The 17,201-nt window shown below is 59.0% G+C and overlaps 1 protein-coding gene across 2 annotated transcripts in view; it reads left to right on the forward strand.

Annotated features, from left to right (window-relative positions):
- Positions 1-15,974, forward strand: part of egfl7 (EGF-like-domain, multiple 7) — a 47,393-nt gene extending 31,419 nt beyond the window's left edge. Inside the window, exons 5-7 of one of the 2 annotated variants that reach the window (XM_072475811.1) lie at positions 1-22; positions 1,507-1,687; positions 15,705-15,974. The exon at positions 1-22 is cut by the window's left edge and continues 55 nt beyond it. In XM_072475811.1, coding sequence (XP_072331912.1) covers positions 1-22; positions 1,507-1,687; positions 15,705-15,727 — 226 coding nt within the window. In that variant the 3' untranslated portion in view covers positions 15,728-15,974. The remainder of the gene's footprint in view (positions 23-1,506; positions 1,688-15,704) is intronic. The other variant, XM_072475810.1, reaches the window with a different exon arrangement.
- The last annotated feature ends 1,227 nt before the right edge of the window (positions 15,975-17,201 follow it).

A 17,201-nucleotide genomic window follows, 5' to 3' on the forward strand; every position in this document is an offset into this window, starting at 1 on the left:
CAGGCTGGAAGCACTCGAGCAGGTGAGTGTTCATTTGTAAAGGTGTCCTGGCTTCGTAGCGGCTCAGCCACTGAGCATGATGGGGGATGTGAGAACGGGAGCATCCACCCCAGCTAAACATCCTACTCCCCCCGCGCCGTCCCCTCCTCTAAACCCACCGGCACGTGACCTAGGGAGAACACACACAACAGCAGGGTCACAGGAGGACTCCATTCTGCCCATCGTCCCCCATGTGGGCTCTCTGTGGAACAATCCTAATCATTGAGTATCGTGCGGGGATGGGGGGCAGGAATAAGGAATTCCTGCTCCTGTTGTGCAGGCTCCTGTACAGAGGAGCACATCAGGAGCCCTGACCAGTGATTTACTCTCGACATTTCGGATCTCCTCGCGCTGGGGGTGGTACAGCGAAGGTTCACAGGATTGGTCCCTGGGATGAAGGGGGACCTGTAGTGAGGGTCGGAGTAAGCGGGGTTCTCTGGGGTTCAGAAGAATGAGAGATCCCGTTGGATCCCACACGGTTCTGGAAGAGGGTTTGACAGGAGCGAAGCTGAGAGATTGTCCCTGGGAAAAAACCTCTGACTATTCACCCTGTCGACGCCTCTCAGAATTTTATCGGCCTCTATCAGGTCTCCCCTCAGCCTCCGTCTTTCCAGTGAAAACGATCCCAGTTTATTCAACCTCTCCTCATAGCCAACACCCTCGAGACCAGGCAACGCTCTGGTGAACCTTCTTTGAACTCTTTCCAAAGCTTCCACATCCTTCTGATAATGTGGTGACCAGAACTGCACGCAAAACTCTGTGTCCCCAGTACGGAGCTCGAGAGGGCACCGTGTCCCCAGTGTGGAGCTCCAGCATGCACGTGTCCCCAGTGCGGAGCTCCAGCCTGCACCGTGCCCCCAGTGCGGAGCTCCAGCAGGCACCGTGTCCCCAGTGCGGAGCTCCTGCAGGCACCGTGTCCCCAGTATGAAGCTCCAGCATGCACCGTGTCCTTAGTGCGGAGCACCAGCAGGCACCGTGTCCCCAGTGCGGAGCTCCAGCAGGCACCGTGTCCCCAGTGCAGAGCTCCAGCAGGCACCGTGTCCCCAGTGCGGAGCTCCAGGCGGCACCGTGTCCCCAGTACGGAGCTCCAGCATGCACCGTGGCCCCAGTGCGGAGCACCAGCAGGCACCGTGTCCCCAGTGCGGAGCACCAGCAGGCACCGTGTCCCCAGAGCGGAGCTCCAGCATGCACCGTGCCCCCAGTGCGGAGCTCCAGCAGGCACCGTGTCCCCAGTACGGAGCTCCAGCAGGCACCGTGTCCCCAGTACGGAGCTCCAGCAGGCACCGTGTCCCCAGTGCGGAGCTCCAGCAGGCACCGTGTCCCCAGTACGGAGCTCCAGCAGGCACCGTGTCCCCAGTACAGAGCTCCAGCAGGCACCGTGTCCCCAGTGCGGAGCACCAGCAGGCACCGTGTCCCCAGTGCGGAGCTCCAGTGCTAATCTCTGACCTCCGCTGTCGCCCCTGACAGAAGATGAAGTGGACATTGAGGACATTCGAACGCCTGATGCTGACAACATCGGATAAAACACATCTGGAGTATCCCATGAGTTTGGAAAACACTCGGAATCTAATCAGCCACTTTCAGCAGCTGGATCGCATCGACTCGCTGAGCGAACAGATCGCCTTCCTGGAGGAGAAGGTGGGCTCCTGTAAGTAACACCGAGGGACGGAGGGTCTGTGTGAGGGTCCGTGTGAGGGTCCGTGTGAGGGTCTGTGTGAGGGTCCGTGTGAGGGTCTGTGTGAGGGTCCGTGTGAGGGTCTGTGTGAGGGTCTGTGCTGCTGTGTGAGGGTCTGTGTGAGGGTCTGTGCTGCTGTGTGAGGGTCTGTGTGAGGGTCTGTGCTGCTGTGTGAGGGTCTGTGTGAGGGTCTGTGCTGCTGTGTGAGGGTCTGTGTGAGGGTCTGTGCTGCTGTGTGAGGGTCTGTGCTGTTGTGTGTGGGTCTGTGTGAGGGTCTGTGCTGCTGTGTGAGGGTCTGTGTGAGGGTCTGTGCTGCTGTGTGAGGGTCTGTGTGAGAGTCTGTGCTGCTGTGTGAGGGTCTGTGCTGCTGTGTGAGGGTCTGTGTGAGGTTTTGTGTGTGGGTCTGTGTGAGGGTCTGTGTGAGGGTCTGTGTGTGGGTCTGTGCTGCTGTGTGAGGGTCTGTGCTGCTGTGTGTGGGTCTGTGTGAGGGTCTGTGTGAGGGTCTGTGTGTGGGTCTGTGCTGCTGTGTGAGGTTCTGTGCTGCTGTGTGAGGGTCTGTGTGAGGGTCTGTGTGTGGGTCTGTGCTGCTGTGTGAGGGTCTGTGCTGCTGTGTGAGGGTCTGTGTGAGGGTCTGTGTGAGGGTCTGTGCTGCTGTGTGAGGGTCTGTGTGAGGGTCTGTGTGAGGGTCTGTGCTGCTGTGTGAGGGTCTGTGTGAGGGTCTGTGCTGACGTGTGAGGGTCTGTGCTGCTGTTTGTGGGTCTGTGTGAGGGACTATGTGAGGGTCTGTGTGTGGGCCTGTGCTGCTGTGTGAGGGTCTGTGCTGCTGTGTGTGGGTCTGTGTGAGGGTCTGTGTGAGGGTCTGTGCTGCTGTGTGTGGGTCTGTGTGAGGGTCTGTGTGAGGGTCTGTGCTGCTGCGTGAGGGTCTGTGTGAGGGTCTGTGTGAGGGTCTGTGCTGCTGTGTGAGGGTCTGTGTGAGGGTCTGTGCTGCTGTGTGAGGGTCTGTGTGAGGGTCTGTGTGAGAGTCTGTGCTGCTGTGTGAGGGTCTGTGCTGCTGTGTGAGGGTCTGTGTGTGGGTCTGTGTGAGGGTCTGTGTGAGGGTCTGTGTGTGGGTCTGTGCTGCTGTGTGAGGGTCTGTGCTGCTGTGTGTGGGTCTGTGTGAGGGTCTGTGTGAGGGTCTGTGTGTGGGTCTGTGCTGCTGTGTGATGGTCTGTGCTGCTGTGTGTGGGTCTGTGTGAGGGTCTGTGTGTGGGTCTGTGCTGCTGTGTGAGGGTCTGTGCTGCTGTGTGAGGGTCTGTGTGAGGGTCTGTGTGAGGGTCTGTGCTGCTGTGTGAGGGTCTGTGCTGCTGTGTGAGGGTCTGTGTGAGGGTCTGTGTGAGGGTCTGTGCTGCTGTGTGAGGGTCTGTGTGAGGGTCTGTGCTGCCATGTGAGGGTCTGTGCTGCTGTGTGTGGGTCTGTGTGAGGGACTATGTGAGGGTCTGTGTGTGGGCCTGTGCTGCTGTGTGAGGGTCTGTGCTGCTGTGTGTGGGTCTGTGTGAGGGTCTGTGTGAGGGTCTGTGCTGTTGCGTGAGGGTCTGTGTGAGGGTCTGTGTGAGGGTCTGTGCTGCTGCGTGAGGGTCTGTGTGATGGTCTGTGTGAGGGTCTGTGCTGCTGTGTGAGGCTGTGTGTGGGTCTGTGTGAGGGTCTGTGTGAGGGTCTGTGCTGCTGTGTGAGGGTCTGTGCTGCTGTGTGTGGGTCTGTGTGAGGGTCTGTGTGAGGGTCTGTGCTGCTGCGTGAGGGTCTGTGTGAGGGTCTGTGTGTGGGTCTGTGCTGCTGTGTGAAGGTCTGTGTGAGGGTCTGTGCTGCTGCGTGAGGGTCTGTGTGAGGGTCTGTGTGAGGGTCTGTGCTGCTGCGTGAGGGTCTGTGTGAGGGTCTGTGTGAGGGTCTGTGCTGCTGCGTGAGGGTCTGTGTGAGGGTCTGTGCTGCTGCGTGTGGGTCTGTGTGAGGATCTGTGTGTGGGTCTGTGCTGCTGTGTGAGGTTCTGTGTGAGGGTCTGTGTGAGGGTCTGTGTGAGGGTCTGTGCTGCTGCGTGAGGGTCTGTGTGAGGGTCTGTGCTGCTGCGTGTGGGTCTGTGTGAGGATCTGTGTGTGGGTCTGTGCTGCTGTGTGAGGGTCTGTGTGAGGGTCTGTGTGAGGGTCTGTGCTGCTGTGTGAGGCTGTGTGTGGGTCTGTGTGTGGGTCTGTGTGAGTGTCTGTGCTGCTGTGTGAGGGTCTGTGCTGATGTGTGAGGGTCTGTGTGAGGGTCTGTATGAGGGTCTGTGCTGCTGTGTGAGGGTCTGTGTGAGGGTCTGTGTGAGGGTCTGTGCTGCTGTGGGAGGGAATTTCTATCCGGTTGTTCCCACTCAATCCCTGTCCCTGCCCCACTGGGCTGTTAACACAGTCCCGGAGGAGTGTGTCACAGGCTGGAGGGTAGAGTCCGCCTCCGAGGGTCCGAAGGGTCCGGATGGCCTGGAATGATTATCCAGCTGATGCAGCCTCTGTCAGAGATGCCACATGTCTGAGGGATCGACCTTCCCACTTGGGAACGTTTAAACGGAGCTGAGTGACATGGAGTCACTCAGTAATTCCCAATCCCACATTCCGTGGGCAACTCTTTCAAAGATTTTGATTCCCATTCCCAGTCTCCCATTCCCAGTCTCCCATTCCCAGTCTCCACCCCTCCCAGTCTCTCCCATTCCCTGTCTCCATATTCCCAGTCTCCATATTCCCAGTCTCCACTGTTCCCAATCTCCCCATTCCCAGTCTCCCCATTCCCAGTCTCCACTGTTCCCAGTCTCCCATTCCCAGTCTCCATATTCCCAGTCTCCCTATTCCCAGTCTCCCCATTCCCAGTCTCCATATTCCCAGTCTCTCCCATTCCCAGTCTCCCATTCCCAGTCTCCCCATTCCCAGTCTCCAAATTCCCAGTCTCCCATTCGCAGTCTCCCCATTCCCAGTCTCCCATTCCCAGTCTCCACTGTTCCCAGCCTCCCTTTCCCAGTCTCCCATTCCCTGTCTCCATACTCCTAGTCTCCCCATTCCCAGTCTCCATATTCCCAGTCTCTCTCATTCGCAGTCTCCCCATTCCCAGTCTCCCATTCCCAGTCTCCCATTCCTTGTTTCCATATTCCAAGTCTCCATATTCCCAGTGCTCTCCCATTCCCAGTCTCCCATTCTCAGTCTCCACTGTTCCCAGTCTCCCATTCCCAGTCTCTCTCATTCCCAGTCTCCCATTCCCAGTCTCTCATTCCCTGTCTCCGTTTTCCCAGCCTCTCCCATTCCCAGTCTCCCATTCCCAGTCTCTCATTCCCTGTCTCCATATTCCCAGTCTCCCATTCCCAGTCTCCCATTCCCAGTTTCCACTGTTCTCAGTCTCCCATTCCCAGTCTCCATATTCCCAGTCTCTCTCATTCGCAGTCCCCCCATTCCCAGTCTCCCATTCCCAGTCTCCCATACCCTGTCTCCATATTCCCAGTCTCCATATTCCCAGTGCTCTCCCATTCCCAGTCTCCACTGTTCCCAGTCTCCCATTCCCAGTCTCTCCCATTCCCAGTCTCTAATTCCCTGTCTCCATATTCCCAGCCTCTCCCATTCCCAGTCTCCCATTCCCAGTCTCCGCCGGGGGGTGGGGGGAGGGGGCGCTGTGGGTAACGGGGGCAGCAGCATTGCCGGGTTTTAATCGGGGAGAATGTGGATAATCCCGCGGACCCTGCGGTTTGGGATTGTGGGTAATCCCGCGGGGACACTGCGGTTTGGGATTGTGGATAATCCCGCGGACCCTGCGGTTTGGGAATGTGGGTAATCCCGCGGACCCTGCGGTTTGGGATTGTGGGTAATCCCGCGGGGACACTGCGGTTTGGGATTGTGGGTAATCCCGCGGACCCTGCGGTTTGGGAATGTGGGTAATCCCGGGGACCCTGCGGTTTGGGAATGTGGATAATCCCGCGGACCCTGCGGTTTGGGAATGTGGGTAATCCCGCGGACCCTGCGGTTTGGGATTGTGGGTAATCCCGCGGACCCTGCGGTTTGGGAATGTGGGTAATCCCGCGGGGACCCTGCGGTTTGGGAATGTGGATAATCCCGCGGACCCTGCGGTTTGGGATTGTGGATAATCCCGCGGACCCTGCGGTTTGGGAATGTGGGTAATCCCGCGGACCCTGCGGTTTGGGATTGTGGATAATCCCGCGGACCCTGCGGTTTGGGATTGTGGGTAATCCCGCGGACCCTGCGGTTTGGGATTGTGGGTAATCCCGCGGACCCTGCGGTTTGGGAATGTGGGTAATCCCGCGGGGACCCTGCGGTTTGGGAATGTGGATAATCCCGCGGACCCTGCGGTTTGGGATTGTGGATAATCCCGCGGACCCTGCGGTTTGGGATTGTGGGTAATCCCGCGGACCCTGCGGTTTGGGATTGTGGGTAATCCCGCGGGGATCCTGCGGTTTGGGATTGTGGGTAATCCCGCGGGGACCCTGCGGTTTGGGATTGTGGGTAATCCCGCGGACCCTGCGGTTTGGGAATGTGGATAATCCCGCGGACCCTGCGGTTTGGGAATGTGGGTAATCCCGCGGACCCTGTGGTTTGGGATTGTGGGTAATCCCGCGGGGACCATGCGGTTTGGGATTGTGGGTAATCCCGCGGGGACCCTGCGGTTTGGGAATGTGGATAATCCCGCGGGGACCCTGCGGTTTGGGATTGTGGATAATCCCGCGGGGACCATGCGGTTTGGGAATGTGGGTAATCCCGCGGACCCTGCGGTTTGGGATTGTGGATAATCCCGCGGACCCTGCGGTTTGGGAATGTGGATAATCCCGCGGACCCTGTGGTTTGGGAATGTGGATAATCCCGCGGACCCTGCGGTTTGGGATTGTGGGTAATCCCGCGGGGACACTGCGGTTTGGGATTGTGGGTAATCCCGCGGACCCTACGGTTTGGGATTGTGGATAATCCCGCGGACCCTGCGGTTTGGGATTGTGGGTAATCCCGCGGACCCTGCGGTTTGGGATTGTGGATAATCCCGCGGACCCTGCGGTTTGGGATTGTGGGTAATCCCGCGGACCCTGCGGTTTGGGATTGTGGATAATCCCGCGGACCCTGTGGTTTGGGAATGTGGATAATCCCGCGGACCCTGCGGTTTGGGATTGTGGATAATCCCGCGGGGACACTGCGGTTTGGGATTGTGGGTAATCCCGCGGACCCTGCGGTTTGGGAATGTGGATAATCCCGCGGACCCTGCGGTTTGGGATTGTGGGTAATCCCGCGGACCCTGCGGTTTGGGATTGTGGGTAATCCCGCGGACCCTGCGGTTTGGGATTGTGGGTAATCCCGCGGACCCTGCGGTTTGGGATTGTGGGTAATCCCGCGGACCCTGCGGTTTGGGATTGTGGGTAATCCCGCGGACCCTGCGGTTTGGGATTGTGGGTAATCCCGCGGGGACCCTGCGGTTTGGGATTGTGGATAATCCCGCGCGGACCCTGCGGTTTGGGATTGTGGATAATCCCGCGGGGACCCTGCGGTTTGGGATTGTGGGTAATCCCGCGGACCCTGCGGTTTGGGATTGTGGGTAATCCCGCGGACCCTGCGGATAGGGATTGTGGGTAATCCCGCGGACCCTGCGGTTTGGGAATGTGGATAATCCCGCGGACCCTGCGGTTTGGGATTGTGGGTAATCCCGCGGACCCTGCGGTTTGGGATTGTGGATAATCCCGCGGGGACCCTGCGGTTTGGGATTGTGGGTAATCCCAGGCGGACCCTGCGGTTTGGGAATGTGGGTAATCCCGCGGACCCTGCGGTTTGGGATTGTGGGTAATCCCGCGGGGACCCTGCGGTTTGGGATTGTGGATAATCCCGCGCGGACCCTGCGGTTTGGGAATGTGGATAATCCCGCGGACCCTGCGGTTTGGGATTGTGGGTAATCCCGCGGACCCTGCGGTTTGGGATTGTGGGTAATCCCGCGGGGACCCTGCGGTTTGGGATTGTGGGTATTCCCGCGGACCCTGCGGTTTGGGAATGTGGGTAATCCCGCGGACCCTGCGGTTTGGGAATGTGGGTAATCCCGCGGACTCTGCGGTTTGGGATTGTGGGTAATCCCGGGGACCCTGCGGTTTGGGAATGTGGATAATCCCGCGGACCCTGCGGTTTGGGATTGTGGGTAATCCCGCGGACCCTGCGGTTTGGGATTGTGGGTAATCCCGGGGACCCTGCGGTTTGGGAATGTGGATAATCCCGCGGACCCTGCGGTTTGGGATTGTGGGTAATCCCGCGGACTCTGCGGTTTGGGATTGTGGGTAATCACGGGGACCCTGCGGTTTGGGAATGTGGGTAATCCCGCGGACTCTGCGGTTTGGGATTGTGGGTAATCCCGGGGACCCTGCGGTTTGGGATTGTGGGTAATCCCGCGGACCCTGCGGTTTGGGAATGTGGGTAATCCCGGGGACCCTGCGGTTTGGGATTGTGGGTAATCCCGCGGACCCTGCGGTTTGGGATTGTGGGTAATCCCGCGGACCCTGCGGTTTGGGATTGTGGATAATCCCGCGGACCCTGCGGTTTGGGATTGTGGGTAATCCCGCAGACCCTGCGGTTTGGGATTGTGGGTAATCCCGCGGACCCTGTGGTTTGGCATTGTGGGTAATCCCGCGGACCCTGCGGTTTGGGATTGTGGATAATCCCGCGGACCCTGCGGTTTGGGATTGTGGGTAATCCCGCGGACCCTGCGGTTTGGGAATATGGATAATCCCGCGGACCCTGCGGTTTGGGATTGTGGGTAATCCCGCGGACCCTGCGGTTTGGGATTGTGGATAATCCCGCGGGGACCCTGCGGTTTGGGAATGTGGGTAATCCCGCGGACCCTGCGGTTTGGGATTGTGGGTAATCCCGCGGACCCTGCGGTTTGGGAATGTGGATAATCCCGCGGGGACCCTGCGGTTTGGGATTGTGGGTAATCCCGCGGACCCTGCGGTTTGGGATTGTGGGTAATCCCACTGACCCTGCGGTTTGGGATTGTGGGTAATCCCGCGGACCCTGCGGTTTGGGATTGTGGATAATACCGCGGACCCTGCGGTTTGGGATTGTGGGTAATCCCGCGGACCCTGCGGTTTGGGATTGTGGGTAATCCCGCGGACCCTGCGGTTTGGGAATGTGGATAATCCCGCGGACCCTGCGGTTTGGGAATGTGGGTAATCCCGCGGGGACCCTGCGGTTTGGGATTGTGGGAAATCCCGCGGACTCTGCGGTTTGGGATTGTGGGTAATCCCACGGACCCTGCGGTTTGGGATTGTGGGTAATCCCGCGGACCCTGCGGTTTGGGATTGTGGGTAATCCCGCGGACCCTGCGGTTTGGGATTGTGGGTAATCCCGCGGACCCTGCGGTTTGGGATTGTGGATAATCCCGCGGGGACCCTGCGGTTTGGGATTGTGGGTAATCCCGCGGACCCTGCTGTTTGGGATTGTGGGTAATCCCGCGGACCCTGCGGTTTGGGATTGTGGGTAATCCCGCGGACCCTGCGGTTTGGGATTGTGGGTAATCCCGCGGACCCTGCGGTTTGGGATTGTGGGTAATCCCGCGGACCCTGCGGTTTGGGATTGTGGATAATCCCAGGCGGAACCTGCGGTTTGGGATTGTGGGTAATCCCGCGGACCCCGCGGTTTGGGATTGTGGATAATCCCGCGGACCCTGCGGTTTGGGATTGTGGGTAATCCCGCGGTCCCTGCGGTTTGGGAATGTGGGTAATCCCGCGGACCCTGCGGTTTGGGAATGTGGATAATCCCGCGGGGACCCTGCGGTTTGGGAATGTGGATAATCCCGCGGGGACCCTGCGGTTTGGGAATGTGGATAATCCCGCGGACCCTGCGGTTTGGGATTGTGGGTAATCCCGCGGACCCTGCGGTTTGGGATTGTGGGTAATCCCGCGGACCCTGCGGTTTGGGAATGTGGGTAATCCCGCGGGGACCCTGCGGTTTGGGATTGTGGGTAATCCCGCGGACCCTGCGGTTTGGGATTGTGGGTAATCCCGCGGACCCTGCGGTTTGGGATTGTGGGTAATCCCGCGGACCCTGCGGTTTGGGATTGTGGGTAATCCCGCGGACCCTGCGGTTTGGGATTGTGGATAATCCCGCGGACTCTGCGGTTTGGGATTGTGGGTAATCCCGCGGACCCTGCGGTTTGGGAATGTGGGTAATCCCAGGCGGAACCTGCGGTTTGGGATTGTGGATAATCCCGCGGACCCTGCGGTTTGGGATTGTGGATAATCCCGCGGACCCTGCGGTTTGGGATTGTGGGTAATCCCGCGGACCCCGCGGTTTGGGATTGTGGATAATCCCGCGGATCCTGCGGTTTGGGATTGTGGATAATCCCGCGGGGACCCTGCGGTTTGGGATTGTGGGTAATCCCGCGGTCCCTGCGGTTTGGGATTGTGGGTAATCCCGCGGACCCTGCGGTTTGGGAATGTGGGTAATCCCGCAGACCCTGCGGTTTGGGATTGTGGGTAATCCCGCGGACCCAGCGGTTTGGGATTGTGGATAATCCCGTGGGGACCCTGCAGTTTGGGATTGTGGGTAATCCCGCGGACCATGCGGTTTGGGATTGTGGATAATCCCGCGGGGACCCTGCGGTTTGGGATTGTGGGTAATCCTGCGGACCCTGCGGTTTGGGATTGTGGGTAATCCCGCGGACCCTGCGGTTTGGGAATGTGGATAATCCCGCGGACCCTGCGGTTTGGGATTGTGGATAATCCCGCGGACCCTGCGGTTTGGGATTGTGGGTAATCCCGCGGACCCTGCGGTTTGGGATTGTGGGTAATCCCGCGGACCCTGCGGTTTGGGATTGTGGATAATCCCGCGGACCCTGCGGTTTGGGATTGTGGATAATCCCGCGGACCCTGCGGTTTGGGAATGTGGGTAATTCCGCGGACCCTGCGGTTTGGGATTGTGGGTAATCCCGCGGACCCTGCGGTTTGGGATTGTGGGTAATCCCGCGGACCCTGCGGTTTGGGATTGTGGGTAATCCCGCGGACCCTGCGGTTTGGGATTGTGGGTAATCCCGCGGACCCTGCGGTTTGGGATTGTGGATAATCCCGCGGGGACCCTGCGGTTTGGGATTGTGGGTAATCCCGCGGACTCTGCGGTTTGGGATTGTGGGTAATCCCGCGGACCCTGCGGTTTGGGATTGTGGGTAATCCCGCGGACCCTGCGGTTTGGGATTGTGGGTAATCCCGCGGGGACCATGCGGTTTGGGAATGTGGGTAATCCCGCGGACCCTGCGGTTTGGGATTGTGGTAATCCCGCGGACCCTGCGGTTTGGGATTGTGGATAATCCCGCGGACCCTGCGGTTTGGGATTGTGGGTAATCCCGCGGACCCTGCGGTTTGGGATTGTGGATAATCCCAGGCGGACCCTGCGGTTTGGGATTGTGGGTAATCCCGCGGACCCTGCGGTTTGGGATTGTGGATAATCCCAGGCGGACCCTGCGGTTTGGGATTGTGGGTAATCCCACGGACCCTGCGGTTTGGGATTGTGGATAATCCCAGGCGGACCCTGCGGTTTGGGATTGTGGATAATCCCAGGCGGAACCTGCGGTTTGGGATTGTGGGTAATCCCGCGGACCCTGCGGTTTGGGATTGTGGATAATCCCGCGGACCCTGCGTTTTGGGATTGTGGATAATCCCGCGGACCCTGCGGTTTGGGGTTGTGGATAATCCCGCGGACCCTGCGGTTTGGGATTGTGGGTAATCCCGCGGACCCTGCGGTTTGGGATAGTGGGTAATCCCGCGGACCCTGCGGTTTTGAATTGTGGGTAATCCCGCGGACCCTGCGGTTTGGGATTGTGGGTAATCCCGCGGACCCTGCGGTTTGGGATTGTGGGTAATCCCGCGGGGACCCTGCGGTTTGGGATTGTGGGTAATCCCGCGGACCCTGCGGTTTGGGATTGTGGGTAATCCCGCGGACCCTGCGGTTTGGGATTGTGGGTAATCCCGCGGACCCTGCGGTTTGGGATTGTGGGTAATCCCGGGGACCCTGCGGTTTGGGATTGTGGGTAATCCCGCGGGGACCCTGCTGTTTGGGAATGTGGGTAATCCCGCGGACCCTGCGATTTGGGAATGTGGGTAATCCCGCGGACCCTGCGGTTTGGGGTTGTGGATAATCCCGCGGACCCTGCGGTTTGGGAATGTGGATAATCCCGCGGACCCTGCGGTTTGGGATTGTGGGTAATCCCGCGGACCCTGCGGTTTGGGAATGTGGGTAATCCCGCGGACCCTGCGGTTTGGGATTGTGGGTAATCCCGCGGACCCTGCGGTTTGGGATTGTGGGTAATCCCACAGACGCTGCGGTTTGGGATTGTGGGTAATCCCGCGGACCCTGCGGTTTGGGATTGTGGATAATACCGTGGACCCTGTGGTTTGGGATTGTGGGTAATCCCGCGGACCCTGCGGTTTGGGATTGTGGGTAATCCCGCGGGGACCCTGCGGTTTGGGATTGTGGCTAATCCCGCGGACCCTGCGGTTTGGGAATGTGGGTAATCCCGCGGGGACCCTGCGGTTTGGGATTGTGGGTAATCCCGCGGACTCTGCGGTTTGGGATTGTGGGTAATCCCACGGACCCTGCGGTTTGGGATTGTGGGTAATCCCGCGGATCCTGCGGTTTGGGATTGTGGGTAATCCCGCGGACCCTGCGGTTTGGGATTGTGGGTAATCCCGCGGACCCTGCGGTTTGGGAATGTGGATAATCCCGCGGGGACCCTGCGGTTTGGGAATGTGGGTAATCCCGCGGGGACCCTGCGGTTTGGGATTGTGGGTAATCCCGCGGTCCCTGCGGTTTGGGATTGTGGTTAATCCCGCGGGGACCCTGCGGTTTGGGATTGTGGATAATCCCGCGGGGACCCTGCGGTTTGGGATTGTGGGTAATCCCGCGGTCCCTGCGGTTTGGGATTGTGGGTAATCCCGCGGACCCTGCGGTTTGGGAATGTGGGTAATCCCGCAGACCCTGCGGTTTGGGATTGTGGGTAATCCCGCGGACCCTGCGGTTTGTGATTGTGGATAATCCCGTGGGGACCCTGCGGTTTGGGATTGTGGGTAATCCCGCGGACCCTGCGGTTTGGGATTGTGGATAATCCCGCGGGGACCCTGCGGTTTGGGATTGTGGGTAATCCCGCGGACCCTGCGGTTTGGGATTGTGGGTAATCCCGCGGACCCTGCGGTTTGGGAATGTGGATAATCCCGCGGACCCTGCGGTTTGGGATTGTGGGTAATCCCGCGGACCCTGCGGTTTGGGATTGTGGGTAATCCCGCGGACCCTGCGGTTTGGGATTGTGGGTAATCCCGCGGACCCTGCGGTTTGGGATTGTGGGTAATCCCGCGGACCCTGCGGTTTGGGATTGTGGATAATCCCGCGGACCCTGCGGTTTGGGATTGTGGATAATCCCGCGGACCCTGCGGTTTGGGAATGTGGGTAATTCCGCGGACCCTGCGGTTTGGGATTGTGGGTAATCCCGCGGACCCTGCGGTTTGGGATTGTGGGTAATCCCGCGGACCCTGCGGTTTGGGATTGTGGGTAATCCCGCGGACCCTGCGGTTTGGGATTGTGGATAATCCCGCGGGGACCCTGCGGTTTGGGATTGTGGGTAATCCCGCGGACTCTGCGGTTTGGGATTGTGGGTAATCCCGCGGACCCTGCGGTTTGGGATTGTGGGTAATCCCGCGGACCCTGCGGTTTGGGATTGTGGGTAATCCCGCGGGGACCATGCGGTTTGGGAATGTGGGTAATCCCGCGGACCCTGCGGTTTGAGATTGTGGTAATCCCGCGGACCCTGCGGTTTGGGATTGTGGATAATCCCGCGGACCCTGCGGTTTGGGATTGTGGGTAATCCCGCGGACCCTGCGGTTTGGGATTGTGGATAATCCCAGGCGGACCCTGCGGTTTGGGATTGTGGGTAATCCCGCGGACCCTGCGGTTTGGGATTGTGGATAATCCCAGGCGGACCCTGCGGTTTGGGATTGTGGGTAATCCCGCGGACCCTGCGGTTTGGGATTGTGGATAATCCCAGGCGGACACTGCGGTTTGGGATTGTGGATAATCCCAGGCGGAACCTGCGGTTTGGGATTGTGGGTAATCCCGCGGACCCTGCGGTTTGGGATTGTGTATAATCCCGCGGACCCTGCGTTTTGGGATTGTGGATAATCCCGCGGACCCTGCGGTTTGGGATTGTGGATAATCCCGCGGACCCTGCGGTTTGGGATTGTGGGTAATCCCGCGGACCCTGCGGTTTGGGATAGTGGGTAATCCCGCGGACCCTGCGGTTTGGGATTGTGGGTAATCCCGCGGACCCTGCGGTTTGGGATTGTGGGTAATCCCGCGGACCCTGCGGTTTGGGATTGTGGGTAATCCCGCGGGGACCCTGCGGTTTGGGATTGTGGGTAATCCCGCGGACCCTGCGGTTTGGGATTGTGGGTAATCCCGCGGACCCTGCGTTTTGGGATTGTGGGTAATCCCGCGGACCCTGCGGTTTGGGATTGTGGGTAATCCCGGGGACCCTGCGGTTTGGGATTGTGGGTAATCCCGCGGACCCTGCGGTTTGGGGTTGTGGATAATCCCGCGGACCCTGCGGTTTGGGATTGTGGGTAATCCCGCGGACCCTGCGGTTTGGGAATGTGGGTAATCCCGCGGACCCTGCGGTTTGGGAATGTGGATAATCCCGCGGACCCTGCGGTTTGGGATTGTGGGTAATCCCGCGGACCCTGCGGTTTGGGATTGTGGGTAATCCCGCGGACCCTGCGGTTTGGGATTGTGGGTAATCCCGCGGACCCTGCGGTTTGGGATTGTGGGTAATCCCGCGGACCCTGCGGTTTGGGAATGTGGATAATCCCGCGGACCCTGCGGTTTGGGAATGTGGATAATCCCGCGGACCCTGCGGTTTGGGATTGTGGGTAATCCCGCGGGGACACTGCGGTTTGGGATTGTGGGTAATCCCGCGGACCCTGCGGTTTGGGATTGTGGGTAATCCCGCGGACCCTGCGGTTTGGGAATGTGGGTAATCCCGCGGACCCTGCGGTTTGGGATTGTGGGTAATCCCGCGGACCCTGCGGTTTGGGATTGTGGGTAATCCCGCGGACCCTGCGGTTTGGGATTGTGGATAATCCCGCGGACCCTGCGGTTTGGGATTGTGGGTAATCCCGCGGACCCTGCGGTTTGGGATTGTGGGTAATCCCGCGGACCCTGCGGTTTGGGATTGTGGGTAATCCCGCGGACCCTGCGGTTTGGGAATGTGGATAATCCCGCGGACCCTGCGGTTTGGGATTGTGTGTAATCCCGCGGACCCTGCGGTTTGGGATTGTGGATAATCCCGCGGACCCTGCGGATTGGGATTGTGTGTAATCCCGCGGACCCTGCGGTTTGGGATTGTGGGTAATCCCGCGGACCCTGCGGTTTGGGATTGTGGATAATCCCGCGGGGACCCTGCGGTTTGGGATTGTGGGTAATCCCGCGGACCCTGCGGTTTGGGATTGTGGGTAATCCCGCGGGGACCCTGCGGTTTGGGATTGTGGATAATCCCGCGGACCCTGCGGTTTGGGATTGTGGGTAATCCCAGGCGGACCCTGCGGTTTGGGAATGTGGATAATCCCGCGGACCCTGCGGTTTGGGAATGTGGTTAATCCCGCGGACCCTGCGGTTTGGGAATGTGGGTAATCCCGCGGACCCTGCGGTTTGGGAATGTGGATAATCCCGCGGACCCTGCGGTTTGGGAATGTGGATAATCCCGCGGACCCTGCGGTTTGGGAATGTGGGTAATCCCGCGGACCCTGCGGTTTGGGAATGTGGGTAATCCCGCGGACCCTGCGGTTTGGGATTGTGGGTAATCCCGCGGACCCTGCGGTTTGGGATTGTGGGTAATCCCGCGGACCCTGCGGTTTGGGATTGTGGGTAATCCCGCGGACCCTGCGGTTTGGGAATGTGGTTATCTAACACTCTGCTCTTGTTGTCTCTGGCAGGTTCCTGCGGTGCTGGTAACTAGTGTGTCTGCCCTGGTTACTGAGTCGGATCGCCGCTCTCCGGGAGGGTCTCGAGTTGTGTCGGAGGCTGTGCCGATGCGGACAATTCCACCCCCGCCTCCTCACCTCCAGTGGGGCTTTGTGTAAAACTCTGACCTGTCGCCACTTTCACAGGCCGAGGGAAACATTCTCTGTGTTTTTTTAAATATGTTCCTGATAACTTATGATTGTGAGATGTTGGAATAAATTCGACGTGTTTCCCAAAGTGGACCCTCCGCTGCCTCCTCAGTTTATTTTCTGTCGTGTTGGAACAGCCGATGGAAGCGTCGCCGAATCGGACTCTGGCCATTCTGCCCGTCCTGGCTGTACTGGCCTTCTGCTGGGGTAAATCTCCTGGTTAACCCGCCCCCTCCTTCCCCCTGTGACCCCGCACATTCCTCCTTCTCTGAGGAAGGATGTTCTTGCTCTCGAGGGAGAGCAGCGCAGGTTTACCAGACTGATTCCAGGGATGGCGGGACTGTCACATGAGGAGAGATTGACTAGGTTGGGATTGTTCTCGCTGGAGTTCAGAAGAATGAGGGGGGATCTCACAGAGACTATAAAATTCTAACAGGACTGGACAGGGTAGATGCAGTGAAGATGTTCCCGATGGTGGGTGTGTCCAGAACCAGGGGTCACAGTCTGAGGATTCAGGGTAAACCATTTCGGACAGAGATAAGGAGACATTTCTTCACGAGTGGTGAGCCTGTGGAATTCATTACCACGGGAAGTAGTTGAGTCCAAAACATTGTCTGTTTACAAGAAGCAATTAGATAAAGCACTCAGCGCGAAGGGGATCAAAGGCTGCGGGGAGAGAGCAGGATTAGGCTGTTGAGTTGGATGATCAGCCATGATGGTGATGAATGGCGGAGCGGGCTAGAAGGGCCAAAAGGCCTCACCCTGCTCCTATCCTCTATGTATCTATGTTTTGAGACAATGCTCCAATTCACTTCTGAAAGCCTCGATTGAACCTGACAGACTGAAATGAAGCAGCAGAGTAGCACAGTGGTTAGCACTGCTACTTCACAGCTCCAGGGTCCCGGGTTCGATTCCCGGTCTCGGCTCACTGTCTGTGCGGAGTTTGCACGTTCTCTCCATATCTGCGTGGGTTTCCTCCCGCAGTCTAAAGGTGTACAGGTTAGGTGGATTGGCCGTGTTAAATTGTCCCTTAGTGTCCAGGGATGTACAGATTAGGTGGATTGGCCGTGTTAAATTGTCCCTTAGTGTCCAGGGATGTACAGGTTAGGTGGATTGGCCGTGATAAATTGTCCCTTAGTGTCCAGGGATGTACAGGTTAGGTGGATTGGCCGTGATAAATTGTCCCTTGGTGTCCAGGGATGTACAGGTTAAGTGGATTGGCCGTGATAAATTGTCCCTTAGTGTCCAGGGATGTACAGGTTAGGTGGATTGACCGTGATAAATTGTCCCTTAGTGTCCAGGGGTGTACAGGTTAGGTGG

The sequence above is a fragment of the Scyliorhinus torazame genome, chromosome 14 (genome assembly GCF_047496885.1).
Source record: "Scyliorhinus torazame isolate Kashiwa2021f chromosome 14, sScyTor2.1, whole genome shotgun sequence".
In the NCBI taxonomy this organism is placed as follows: Eukaryota; Metazoa; Chordata; class Chondrichthyes; order Carcharhiniformes; family Scyliorhinidae; genus Scyliorhinus; species Scyliorhinus torazame.